The sequence below is a fragment of the Poeciliopsis prolifica genome, unplaced genomic scaffold, assembly GCF_027474105.1.
Source record: "Poeciliopsis prolifica strain line A6 unplaced genomic scaffold, Auburn_PproV2 SCAFFOLD135, whole genome shotgun sequence".
NCBI lineage: Eukaryota > Metazoa > Chordata > Actinopteri > Cyprinodontiformes > Poeciliidae > Poeciliopsis > Poeciliopsis prolifica.
Genome location: NW_026562510.1, coordinates 581,064 through 593,551, shown reverse-complemented (window position 1 = coordinate 593,551; position 12,488 = coordinate 581,064). Strand labels below are relative to the sequence as shown.

General features: G+C 39.2%; 3 protein-coding genes across 3 annotated transcripts; 1 reads left to right on the top strand and 2 right to left on the bottom strand.

The window, feature by feature from the left end:
• Nucleotides 1-3,700: 3,700 nt before the first annotated feature.
• LOC129355452 (gamma-crystallin M2-like) lies at nucleotides 3,701-4,526 on the top strand. The gene is made up of 3 exons (XM_055025037.1): nucleotides 3,701-3,770; nucleotides 3,883-4,125; nucleotides 4,195-4,526. Exons 1-3 carry the CDS (start codon nucleotides 3,762-3,764, stop codon nucleotides 4,462-4,464), a joined length of 522 nt encoding a protein of 173 aa, XP_054881012.1. The 5' UTR covers nucleotides 3,701-3,761; the 3' UTR covers nucleotides 4,465-4,526.
• Nucleotides 4,527-4,596: 70 nt separating this feature from the next.
• LOC129355453 (gamma-crystallin M2-like) lies at nucleotides 4,597-5,410 on the bottom strand. Its single transcript, XM_055025039.1, has 3 exons — nucleotides 5,319-5,410; nucleotides 4,994-5,236; nucleotides 4,597-4,918 (listed from the first exon to the last, which is right to left on the bottom strand). The coding sequence occupies exons 1-3, from the start codon at nucleotides 5,325-5,327 to the stop codon at nucleotides 4,643-4,645; spliced, it is 528 nt and encodes a 175-aa protein (XP_054881014.1). The 5' UTR covers nucleotides 5,328-5,410; the 3' UTR covers nucleotides 4,597-4,642.
• Nucleotides 5,411-6,820: 1,410 nt separating this feature from the next.
• LOC129355483 (protein boule-like) lies at nucleotides 6,821-12,237 on the bottom strand. Its single transcript, XM_055025079.1, has 11 exons — nucleotides 12,053-12,237; nucleotides 11,049-11,201; nucleotides 10,876-10,967; nucleotides 10,740-10,794; nucleotides 10,596-10,671; nucleotides 10,334-10,482; nucleotides 10,171-10,248; nucleotides 10,056-10,091; nucleotides 9,864-9,980; nucleotides 9,679-9,750; nucleotides 6,821-8,955 (listed from the first exon to the last, which is right to left on the bottom strand). The coding sequence occupies exons 1-11, from the start codon at nucleotides 12,086-12,088 to the stop codon at nucleotides 8,812-8,814; spliced, it is 1,008 nt and encodes a 335-aa protein (XP_054881054.1). The 5' UTR covers nucleotides 12,089-12,237; the 3' UTR covers nucleotides 6,821-8,811.
• Nucleotides 12,238-12,488: the final 251 nt, after the last annotated feature.

Below are 12,488 nucleotides of genomic sequence, written 5' to 3'. Positions count from 1 at the left end.
CGGACATAGTATACTATATACGACATAGTATATAGTATGTCGTTTTTTTCAATTTTTCGGACGACGTCGTTTTTTCTCAATATTTCGGATGACATAGTATAATATGTCGTTTTTTTTAATTTTTCGAACGACATAGTATAGTATGTCGTTTTTTTTCAATTTTTCGGACGACATACTATAGTATGTCGTTTTTTCTCAATATTTCGACGACATACAATAGTATGTCGTTTTTTTCAATTTTTCGACGACAAACTATAGTATGTCATTTTTTTCAATTTTTCGACCACATACTATAGTATGTCGTTTTTTCTCAATATTTTGCACGACATAGTCGTCCGAAATACATACTATAGTATGTCGTTTTTTCTCAATATTTCGACGACATACTATAGTATGTCGTTTTTTTCAATATTTCGGACATAGTATACTATATACGACATAGTATATAGTATGTCGTTTTTTTTCAATTTTTCGGACGACGTCGTTTTTTTCTCAATATTTCGGACGACATAGTATAGTATGTCGTTTTTTTCAATTTTTCGACGACATAGTATAACATGTTTTTTTCCATTTTTCGAACGACATAGTATATAGTATGTCATTATTTTCAATATTTCGGACGACATACATAGTATGTCGTTTTTTTCAATTTTTCGGACGACTTACTATAGTATGTCGTTGTTTCTCAATATTTCGACGACATACTATAGTATGTCGTTTTTTTCAATTTTTCGGACGACGTCGTTTTTTCTCAATATTTCGGACGACATAGTATAGTATGTCGTTTTTTTCAATTTTTCGACGACATAGTATAATGTTTTTTTCCATTTTTCGAACGACATAGTATAGTATGTCATTATTTTCAATATTTCGGACGACATACATAGTATGTCGTTTTTTTCAATTTTTCGGACGACTTACCGAAATATTTTTTTCAATATTTCGGACGACATACTATACTATGTCGTTTTTTTCAATTTTTTGGACGACTTACTATAGTATGTCGTTTTTTCTCAATATTTCGGACGACTTACCGAAATATTTTTTTCAATATTTCGGACGACATACTATAGTATGTCGTTTTTTTCAATATTTCGGACATAGTATACTATATACGACATAGTATATAGTATGTCGTTTTTTTCAATTTTTCGGACGACATGTCGTTTTTTCTCAATATTTCGGACGACATAGTATAATATGTCGTTTTTTTTTATTTTTCAAACGACATAGTATAGTATGTCGTTTTTTTCAATTTTTCGACGACAAACTATAGTATGTCATTTTTTTCAATTTTTCGACCACAGACTATAGTATGTCGTTTTTTTCTCAATATTTTGCACGACATAGTCGTCCGAAATACATACTATAGTATGTCGTTTTTTTCTCAATATTTCGACGACATACTATAGTATGTCGTTTTTTTCAATATTTCGGACATAGTATACTATATACGACATAGTATATAGTATGTCGTTTTTTTCAATTTTTCGGACGACGTCGTTTTTTCTCAATATTTCGGACGACATAGTATAGTATGTCGTTTTTTTCAATTTTTCGACGACATAGTATAATGTTTTTTTCCATTTTTCGAACGACATAGTATAGTATGTCATTATTTTCAATATTTCGGACGACATAGATAGTATGTCGTTTTTTTCAATTTTTCGGACGACTTACTATAGTATGTCGTTTTTTCTCAATATTTCGACGACATACTATAGTATGTCGTTTTTATCAATATTTCGGACATAGTATACTATATACGACATAGTATAGTATGTCGTTTTTTTCAATTTTTTGGACGACATGTCGTTTTTTCTCAATATTTCGGACGACATAGTATAATATGTCGTTTTTTTTAATTTTTCGAACGACATAGTATAGTATGTCGTTTTTTTCAATTTTTCGGACGACATACTATAGTATGTCGTTTTTTCTCAATATTTCGACGACATACAATAGTATGTCGTTTTTTTCAATTTTTCGGACGACTTACCGAAATATTTTTTTCAATATTTCGGACGACATACTATAGTATGTCGTTTTTTTCAATTTTTTGGACGACTTACTATAGTATGTCGTTTTTTCTCAATATTTCGGACGACATACTATAGTATGTCGTTTTTTTCAATTTTTCGACGACAAACTATAGTATGTCATTTTTTTCAATTTTTCGACCACAGACTATATAGTATGTCGTTTTTTCTCAATATTTTGCACGACATAGTCGTCCGAAATACATACTATAGTATGTTGTTTTTTCTCAATATTTCAGACATAGTATACTATATACGACATAGTATAACATGTCGTTTTTTTCCATTTTTCGAACGACATAGTATAGTATGTCATTTGTTTCAATATTTCGGACGACATAGTATAGTATGTCGTTTTTTTCAATTTTTCGGACGACATGTCGTTTTTTCTCAATATTTCGGACGACATAGTATAGTATGTCGTTTTTTTCAATTTTCGACGACATAGTATAATATGTCGTTTTTTTCCATTTTTCGAACGACATAGTATAGTATGTCATTTTTTTCAATATTTCGGACGACGTCGTTTTTTTCTATTTTTTGACCACATACTATATATAGTATGTCGTTTTTTCAATTTTTCGTACGACATAGTTTATAGTATGTCGTTTTTTTCAATTTTTCGACGACATAGTATAGTATGTCGTTTTTTTAAATTTTTCGGACGACATGTCGTTTTTTTCTATTTTTTTACCACATACTATACATAGTATGTCGTTTTTTTAAATTTTTCGTACGACATAGTATATAGTATGTCGTTTTTTTCAATTTTTCGACGACAAACTATAGTATGTCATTTTTTTCAATTTTTCGACCACAGACTATAGTATGTCGTTTTTTCTCAATATTTTGCACGACATAGTTGTCCGAAATACATACTATAGTATGTTGTTTTTTCTCAATATTTCGGACATAGTATACTATATACAACATAGTATATAGTATGTCGTTTTTTTCAATTTTTCGGACGACATGTTTTTTTCAATATTTCGGACGACATAGTATAGTATGTCGTTTTTTTCAATTTTTCGACGACATAGTATAACATGTCGTTTTTTTCCATTTTTCGAACGACATAGTATAGTATGTCATTTGTTTCAATATTTCGGACGACATACTATACTATGTCGTTTTTTTCAATATTTCGGACGACATAGTATAGTATGTCGTTTTTTTCAATTTTTCGGACGACATGTCGTTTTTTCTCAATATTTCGGACGACATAGTATAGTATGTCTGTTGCACAGAACCATGGAATTGTGTTAAAAATGATGCTTCTGCATTGTTAAAATACAGCCAGTGAATGTACAGCAGATCTAACAAATGCTAGAAACTGTATGGGTGTTGTATCCTCTGGAAAGAGAGGCCCTAAAACCTCAGCAGAATTAAACATGCATGCAAAATGTTGGGTAAAGAAACACAAAAAATAAAAAAAAGTGGGATTTTAAAAATGAGTTATTTTATTTGCATCACTCTAGCTCAACCCATGCGTATGCTTGGAAGATCTCTCCAAGCTTCATGAGCGCCCATTCGTCAATCAAATGCAGGCGGCAGCTGCACCTCAAAGCAAACAGCTGAAATGCATTGTGGGGTACAGTGTTTAAAAAAGCTGACATGTCCGATCATTGTTATGAATCACAATGCTGCAGGTCATCTGTGGGTTATAAATGCAGCTGGGAGCCCACAGCTGCTGCTACAGTGTGACCAGAATTAGCCAACACAATGGTGAAGGTAAGGCTGCTCTTTTTTTTTTTATATATATTGATGTAAATTATGTTTATGTGGAGATACATTTTTGCTATTTGTGCTTAACTTGATCCAACGCTTCCTGCATTCCTGACAGATCATTTTCTACGAGGACAGAAACTTTCAGGGCCGCTCCTACGAGTGCAGCAGCGAGTGCTCGGACCTGCACTCCCACTTCAGCCGCTGCAACTCCATCAAGGTGGACAGTGGAGCTTGGATGGTTTACGAGAAAAACAACTACCTGGGCTACCAGTACTTTCTGACAAAGGGCGACTATCCAGACTACCAGCGCTGGATGGGATTCAACGACTGTGTTCGGTCCTGCCGCGTGATTACCATGGTAAGATCCCTCAACGTACAATCCAAATTTCACAGCAGAAGCAACTGATAAGTGCAATCTCTCCTACAGAACCAAGGGTCTCATAAGATGATGATCTACGAGCGCCCAGACTTTGGACGGACCAAGATGGAGCTGACTGATGACTGCCCTTCTCTGTATGAGCGCTTCCATTTTCACGATGTGCATTCCTGCAACGTAACGGACGGCCACTGGCTCTTCTACGAGCATCCTCACTACAGGGGGCGCCAGTATCTGATGCTCCAGGGTCAGTACAGGAGGTTCCATGAGTGGGGAAGCTTGAGCCCCAGGGTGGGGTCAATCAGACGTATCACAATGTGAAAAACGGGATGTGCAAAATGTTGTATATGTAAGATACTACAAATAAAGTCAATTAAACCATTCGAATGCTTTCTGATTCCATGAAGAGTCTCCCCAAGGATGACATTTGGGTGCAATGAGCTTTACACACAGTTTAAGCCAAGCATGTTTATTAGGAACAGATGGAAGAACGAGGATCTTAGTTAAAGTCGGTGATTCGCCTGAGAGAGCCAATCTTTGGGCTGGCGCCACCCCAGTCGCTGTACCTGCGGTACTCGCCGGGTCTCAGGTAGTAGGTCCTCCCCCTATAGTTGGGTTGGTCGTACAGCAGCCAGTGGCCGTCGACCACGTTGCACGAGTTAATGTCGGACATCCGTAGACGGTCCTGGACATTGGGACAGTCGTCGCTGATCTCCTGCATCTGGCCGGCCATGTCCGGACGCTCGTACAGCCTGATCTTGTAGGAGCCACGGTGCTGCAACAGGAGCATTTATGAGTTTTTGCAGGTCACACAGGTGGACCTTAAGCCTTTTCTCCATTTATTTCTTACCATGGGGATCATGCGGCAAGAGCGGATGCAGTCATTGATGCCAATCAAGCGCTGGTTGTCAGAGTACTCCCCCCTTCGCAGGAAGTACTGGTGGCCCAAGTAGTGGGGCCTGTCGTATACCATGAAGCAGCCACTCTCCACTCGGATGGAGTTGCACCGGTTGAAGTAAGGATGCAGGTCGGCGCAGTCGCTCATGCACTCATGATGGCGACCCTGGAAATTCCTGTCCTCGTAGAATATGATCTGCAAAATTCATATTTCTCCAAATTCATATAAATAAACCAAAGAAAATGGTTCTTTTTTTCGCAGCATGTAATAAACTTACCTTCCCCATTGATGTTTTAGTGGAGGCCAGACTGATGCTCAATAGATGCTCTCTGCGCCGTTGTCCTTTTATATAAAGTAGCCGTGTGATGGCACAGCATAAAGTATTGTCATCCAAATTGGTTTTTACAACACAAATCTGGTTATGTATAGCAGTGAGCGGCGGCGCGATGACGGCTTATTGTTGTTCACTTTCCACATGTTCATCACTATTGATAGACGGTTATCCGAAGGCCACCGCTCCGGTATCAGCAGAATCAAAAACACTGCAGTGATTTGCACTCTTGTTTTTTCTATAGTTTCACACTTGCACAGATACTAAAGTCCATATAGATAAAGAACAACAAATATGAGGTTTTGGTCTTTTCGGGAAGATGGATTGCTCTAATTAGGTAAAGGATACTTTTCATACGACAACTTTACTGTTCATTGCCTTTAAAAAAAGTGATTTTGGTTCATGGAAAATTTAATCCTACTGATTGTTGACCAAGTCCAGTTAATCCATGTTAATAAGAGATGCATAATGTGTTCCTATTTGTGAAGGAGTGCTTGGTAGATTATTATATTTCAGGTGTGATGCATTCATACACTGCAAAATCAATCGAATATTTGGACGCTGATCCTTCAGCGATCTTTTCAGAGCACAAAAACAATTGGGGGAGCCGTCACTCTCTGGACTAGAAACAAAATGTTCAGAAAGCAGATTAAGAGGACCGGTTGAGAAAGCATTTAGTAAATGTAAAACGATGGCCGACATTTGAATTCGCACTTTTGGGTTTCTGTTGCAGACACTTGGCGCAATACTCATTAAGTGTTAACGGTCCATTGCTGAATTTCTTTAGATAGACGGAAGTAAATGTCCATGTAAATAAATATTCTGAACAGCTGACCGGAATGTGTCCATCTAAAGGCCGTAACCAAAATATTCTCATGGGATTCATCTCGATTGGAATGAAACTGTAAACTGAATGACAAGGACGATTTATGCCTTTTGATAGGCAGGTATGAACTTGTTCTAGTCATATGATGACTGTGGGCATGATTGTAGCCTATGCGGCATTTTTCCGCCTTCAGTGGCCAGGCGTTATGGCGGGAAGCAAAACTGGTCTTTTGGAGATGCAGCCTTTTCATTAGAAACAATAAGAGAGCTGAAAACGTGCCAAACGAAATGTTTGGCAAGTAATGTTTTTGTATAAAACAGCGTCAGAGAGTCCCAGAAGAACCCCAGCTGTTTTATAAACCTCGAACTGATGTCACGAGACTTGGGTCTTTTTGTTATTGTAATTCGCAGGCAGGAGGTGTGTTTGCCGTCGTGCCAAGGTCTTTTATCCATTCATTCAGATAAAACCCTGATTCATCAGGGCCACTGGCCCTACTGGCAGATTACTGACCCTGCTATCACAGCCTCAAACACCAGCCCTCTAACGTTCAGCGCGTTTCATCTCAATTGATCCGAGCTTTCAGTCCAGATCACCAAGCCAGAGAACACGCCTGGACTTCATGGAACATAAAGCAAAATGTTTATTTGCATTGAAAACTACAAACGCATTGAACCACAACAATATTACAACAACTTGTCTGATAATATAGGGCATTACAAAGCAAAGTACTAAGATCTCAAATATGCGCTGTACATCACCTTTACAATATTAAAACTATATATTTATCAACTGGATTGTTGTTTAGGAGGTTTACAATGTGCTTTGTGACTAGAAAACACTGGGTTTCACCCATAAAGCATATAGGAAAGTACAATAAAATACAAAGCAATGCAATGAAAGCAATTAGCACACACTAGTCGCAGTACCCACTCATCATACCTGAAATGGATTTAAAGTTAAATTCTCTCAATACAGGATTTTTTTTTGTTGAGTCCTCTGAGAAGAAGCGACTTTTTACAGCATTTTGAACTTCAAAATAAGGAAAAAAAACAATTTTAAATGTTAAGTCTGAAAGTAAAAAAATAAAAATTAAAAAAACTACAAGGGCACAAACAAGGCACATTTACAGAAGCACCTCCTCCGTTTTTAACAATGCCAAAACTATTATGACAAAGAAATGAAGCTTCAATCAGTTCCTAAAACGACCTGTCTGCATGCTGAGCTCCGATCCGCTCCAAACATGGAATTTCTTATTTCTCTTTTAAAATGTGTCCACCAGGATTTCTTCACAGGACAAATCCAGGTGGCTCCACATGTGACAAAAACAAACAAACAAAAAAACAAAAAAAAAAAAACACACCAATGCTGCTCAGTGAAAAAGCACTGATCAGTTCCTGTGTGCTTCACAGCAGTCCTCAGCACAATCCGTCCACACTGAAACGTTAAAGCGCACGATGTGGGAGCAACTGAAGTACTTTTGTGGACAAACCGTGCAGCGACAACGTGCTAAAGATCTACTTCAACATGCATCAGTCGGCCACGGTGCAGAATAAGCCCGTTGCCTTTTTGACTGGACTCAATAATCGACATCCGTCGAAGGGGAAAGTGCAATAAAAGCAAGGCAGACGGAAGAAGTGCCTTCAGCAGGGTTCCTACATATTCTAGGACAACTTTCTATCATTTTCAAGGCTCTATTTATAGTTATCAGTACATGATGGATGGATGTGTAGTCAGACTGATACATGGATAGATAATTGAACAAACTAACAGGTAGATTGGCCGGTGGTTAAATAAACAGACTAACAAATGGTTGGAGGAACGCACAACAGATATTTTTTCGACAAACTGATGGGAGAGATGGGATAATGGATGAACCAATCTAGCACTTCTTTGTCCCTCTTTATTTTAAAGCCAAAATGATTGTTTGGAGCAACTTTTTTTTTCCTTCAGAAATCCAGATATTTTTAATGCAGCAATTGGGACTGGTAGTTCTAGTTCTGGAAAACAGTTCCATCAAATTCTTTTTAAGACTATATAGGAACCCTGGTTAAAGAACCAGTATGAGACCCAGTCCCTGAAAGGGTCGACGCTAATAAAACACCCTAATGTTACAGCTCTGAGACCCTGAAACACAAACACTACACGGCAAAACACCAACAGTGAAGCATTTACCCTCTATGTTCAGGCACAGAGTCAAGAGAAAAAATTAACTGGATTTTAACGTAGATGTTTCTGCACTGACGCGAAACAGAAAGGCACCATGATGACGCACTGCCGCAGCAGCTTTTTTTTTTCACGTAAAAGATCATTAGATCCGTCCTCCGGTAACATGAATTGTGTAAATGTGACAATGAAGATAGCTGCGCTGTTCGCAAAAATTATTAGAGAACCCATTTTCAAACCCTTGCAGGTTCTCAAAGCCTTGTTGTGAACGATGTCCCTCAGTGCAAAGATGTTAAAACTGTAACCGTAATATGGAAATTAAAAGCAAGTGTTGCAGAGTTTCACTGTGTTGCTGTGGAGCAGATGTGACCGTGTGCTAATTCATGGAGAAGTAGTAGGAACTGTCGGCGGAGAGTGTGGCACTTTCTGCTTTGGGAAGACGTCGACTGGTTACCCGACGCGAGGGGCGTGGAAGGGAAATGCGGCGGCGTCCGGCGACTCTGCCGGTTCGGGCAGATGGTAATAGTCCTTGGGGTGCGTGTAGCGGCGGTGCCTCGGCTTCAGATGGACACGCGGACGGGGGAACAGCTGACTCTATGGAGGGAAAAAGCAGAAAATGCCTCAGTGAAGACAAACACGATCAAGCTCCAGGGAACAGACGTAAAATCCACCAACTGTAGGGTTAGATTTGATTTCAATAATGCACAGTGACCCACTTACTGGTACCCTTGGTAAAAGCGACAAATTAATGTTTTAGAAACCGATGAATCAATTATTCTGATAGTTAACCAATTAAAAAAAATTGTCATGTTTTGCAGACTTTTCATTTCAAGTATTTTTAAGCTATATAGGAAATACTTTGAAACATGCATTTCTCTTGTAGCCTCTTTTAGGCTACAACATTTTATATATAAAACACAATAACATTATTCCTAAGAAATTCAACATATGAAAAGCTCAGCCCTTTCTGCTTGACTTCTCAGCACAGTGCAGGGCTAATTTGTTGACTACGTTCTGGATTCATTAATAATCGGATAGATAAAGGTAATTAACGGGATGATTTCTTTTTGAAGATTTTAAACCAGGAGAAGATAAAATTATGCCATTTTAGGAGTTTTGGGTAAAACATATTTACAGACAAAGATTTATGTTATCTTAGATGCAAAAAGTGTATATATTTTCTGTTCAGTTTTGGTTTAATGGCTCTTAGTGTCTTTTTGTTCAGCAAACAGCCTTTTCTGAGTATGTAAACTCCAATTAACGATTAATCGATCGCTAAATCCAACCATTTGAAATACCTAGTGGGGAGAATTTTACCTCTCTGGGGTCGTGCTGCAGAGCGATCGGTGTCATTCCTGAGTAAAAATGTGGTGCCGTCGACTCTAAAAACTGCAAACAAGAGGCAAGTATTGGTGCGATAACATCTTAAATCAAGACATTTCACACACTGAATCTCCATGAACTGATTATAATTTTGTCATTTCTTTGTTTATCTTCGGTACCTCTGGGGTATTGCCTTCCATGGCGGGCCCAGGAGGCAGGTAGGAGCTTCCATCCAGGGGCTGGTAAGGATATTCTGGCTGCTGCGAGTACATCGCTGCACTGAAAGGGGTCGGCACCTGGACACAAACACAACAGGGTTGATAAGTGGGAAAATTTACCTAAACAGCTGAGCGATGATTTGTTTTACACACCTGAGCGATGCTCCATTGATACTGGTTTGTGATGTCCTGTAAAAAGCCAGGAAATATAAAATAGCTACTGTCTGGAAGAATGAATTGGCTCTAAAGGTAAATGTGCTACTTCCACCTGGTAGTGAGGATACACAGGTGGCTGCTGGGGGTGAACAGGCTGATGGGACTGAGGAAGCATCAGCTGAGGGTGTGGCTGCAAGAAAGCAATTCCCCATTTACTTCTCCACACTTTACGTGGCGCTTGGCGGGGATTTTAGGTGACATGGTCGGATCCTTACCGACCAGTGGTGAGCCAACGGGTTCATACTGGGGCAGTGAAAGTAGGCCACGCCCTTATGATAGGTGTACGGATGTCCTGTGGATGTGGTCAGATAAAACGTCCCGCAGGACATCTGAGGGTCAAGGTTGGCCATGCGGGCGTTCTTAGCTGAGAAAAAACAACAACAACAGGAAAAAAAAACAAAGAAAGAAACAAAAGAAAGAAAATCCATCTAAACAAAAAGTTTTAAAAGAAAACCAGCCGACTGAAATTTAGCTGACCTTTTCCCGAAGAGTGGTTCTTTTTAACGGCCTGGCCAATGCAGAGCTTCTTCTCTTTAAAGCAGATTTCAGTCGCCTTTTGATGAAGACAACGAGGTTAAATGCGGACGGAGGAGAAGGATGCAGATGCATCACGGCACTTACATTGCTGAGGATTCTCAATACGTCGTCTTGGTTTTCAAACGTAACAAACCCGTATCTGTTCAAACAAACAGGCAAAAGAGTGATAAAGCATGCTTAAAAATGGTAGGGAGGAGAGAGAAAAAGGAAAGGAAATAACCTTTTAGAAATTCCTGAGCGGTCTATTATTATCTTCACATCTTTCACTGCTCCGTATTGCGAGAAGATCTGATGCAGGTCGCCTTCGTTGACCTCAAAACAAACAGGCTCGTTTATTGTTACCGGCCTGGACTGACCTCCGTCCCACAGTGGTGCGAGTTAAAGAAATCTCACCCTGTGGTCGATTCCCCCGACGAAAATCCGGTTGGGGATGACGGTGCCAGGAATGGGAGGGTGGTGGGAAAGGCTCTCCAGAGGGTTCTCTTGATTTAAGACATCAGAAGACGAAGAGCTGCTGTCATTAAGCGACGAAGGGCAGGACGTGAGCTTTAAAAAGCAAAGCAATGTTAGCGAAGCAACAGAATCCCCAAGTGCATCGTTGTGCTCAATAAATTTCACAAAATAAACAGTGAGGAGAAAAAAATATAAATATCTTTAAATGGGAGAACCTGCAGATCTCAACGACTCTGTTTCTATTAACAAGTATTGGTTGGTTGTAAATGTTTATTCAGATTTTTTAAACTTTGAAAAGTTTTTCTGGCATCAAGATTGTAACTGTTTGGATGGTTTTGGGTGAATTATGTGCATCTTAATTCAGTCTTTTTAAACAATTTCAATGCGTTTGGGGAACTTTGAAGCCACACGAATTGAGACCATGCTTGACAAACCACAATATTTAGACATGTCAGGGATATATTGAATTATTTCAAGGATATTGCTCTCTTGGATGAAAGTTCAATAAAAGGCTGCTGCTGTGTAGATCCCGTGAAAACGGTGAAATGGTCCTTTTTGGCACTTGAAAGCTACGAATCAGACGCCAACTTCACACAAACCATTTTCCACTGCAACTTTACCACAAAAATACATCTTAACCAGCTGCGGACATCACCGTTCTTAAGAATAAATTCAATATCTTTACGACACATTTTCCATTTCCTGTTTAATTTGCGCCCTAGCTTAATGAAGACCCTGCGTGAAAAGCCTACAATTTATTTAATTTGGTGAAAAATGTATCCAACTTCGTCTTGTAACCTAATGTTGTGGAGATGCCGCACTGAAAGCACAGTTGTAACAGAAGAAAGCCCCTATTGAAAACATTCAACGTCAAAAACGTTAGGACTGTTAGCATTGCCGGCTAGCTGAGCGACTAGCAACGTCACCAAGACAGTTTCACTCACCGTATTTTGACTCTCCGCCTCCATAGCCACGTCCATCCGAATAATTTTCTGCCTCTTAAAGATGTGTTCGGACTAGAATCCGAGCTCAAACATGGCCCGCAAAAGGTGCCGCAGCTCTGCTTCTTTGGTCGCCTCCAACGGTGTGAGTCAGCCGGAGACCCCCGAGCGAACCTCCGTCGGAGAAGTGATCGTGGAACTTTAAGGTAACCATGGAGACGAAACTTTATTATTGTCACGGGCAGAGTCGTCGCGAACGTTTCCTGAAAAACACAAAACTGCAGTCTCTCCGTGTGGAAGCTAACGTTAAGAGCACGTCCCTGAAATGTTTTAGGGCACATTTGTAGAGCATTTCCTTTTTCATTTTCAACACAAACTAACTCACTTTCAGAGAAAAGTTTGCTAAAGCGCTTTATTAAGTTTATATTGAAAAAGTTGC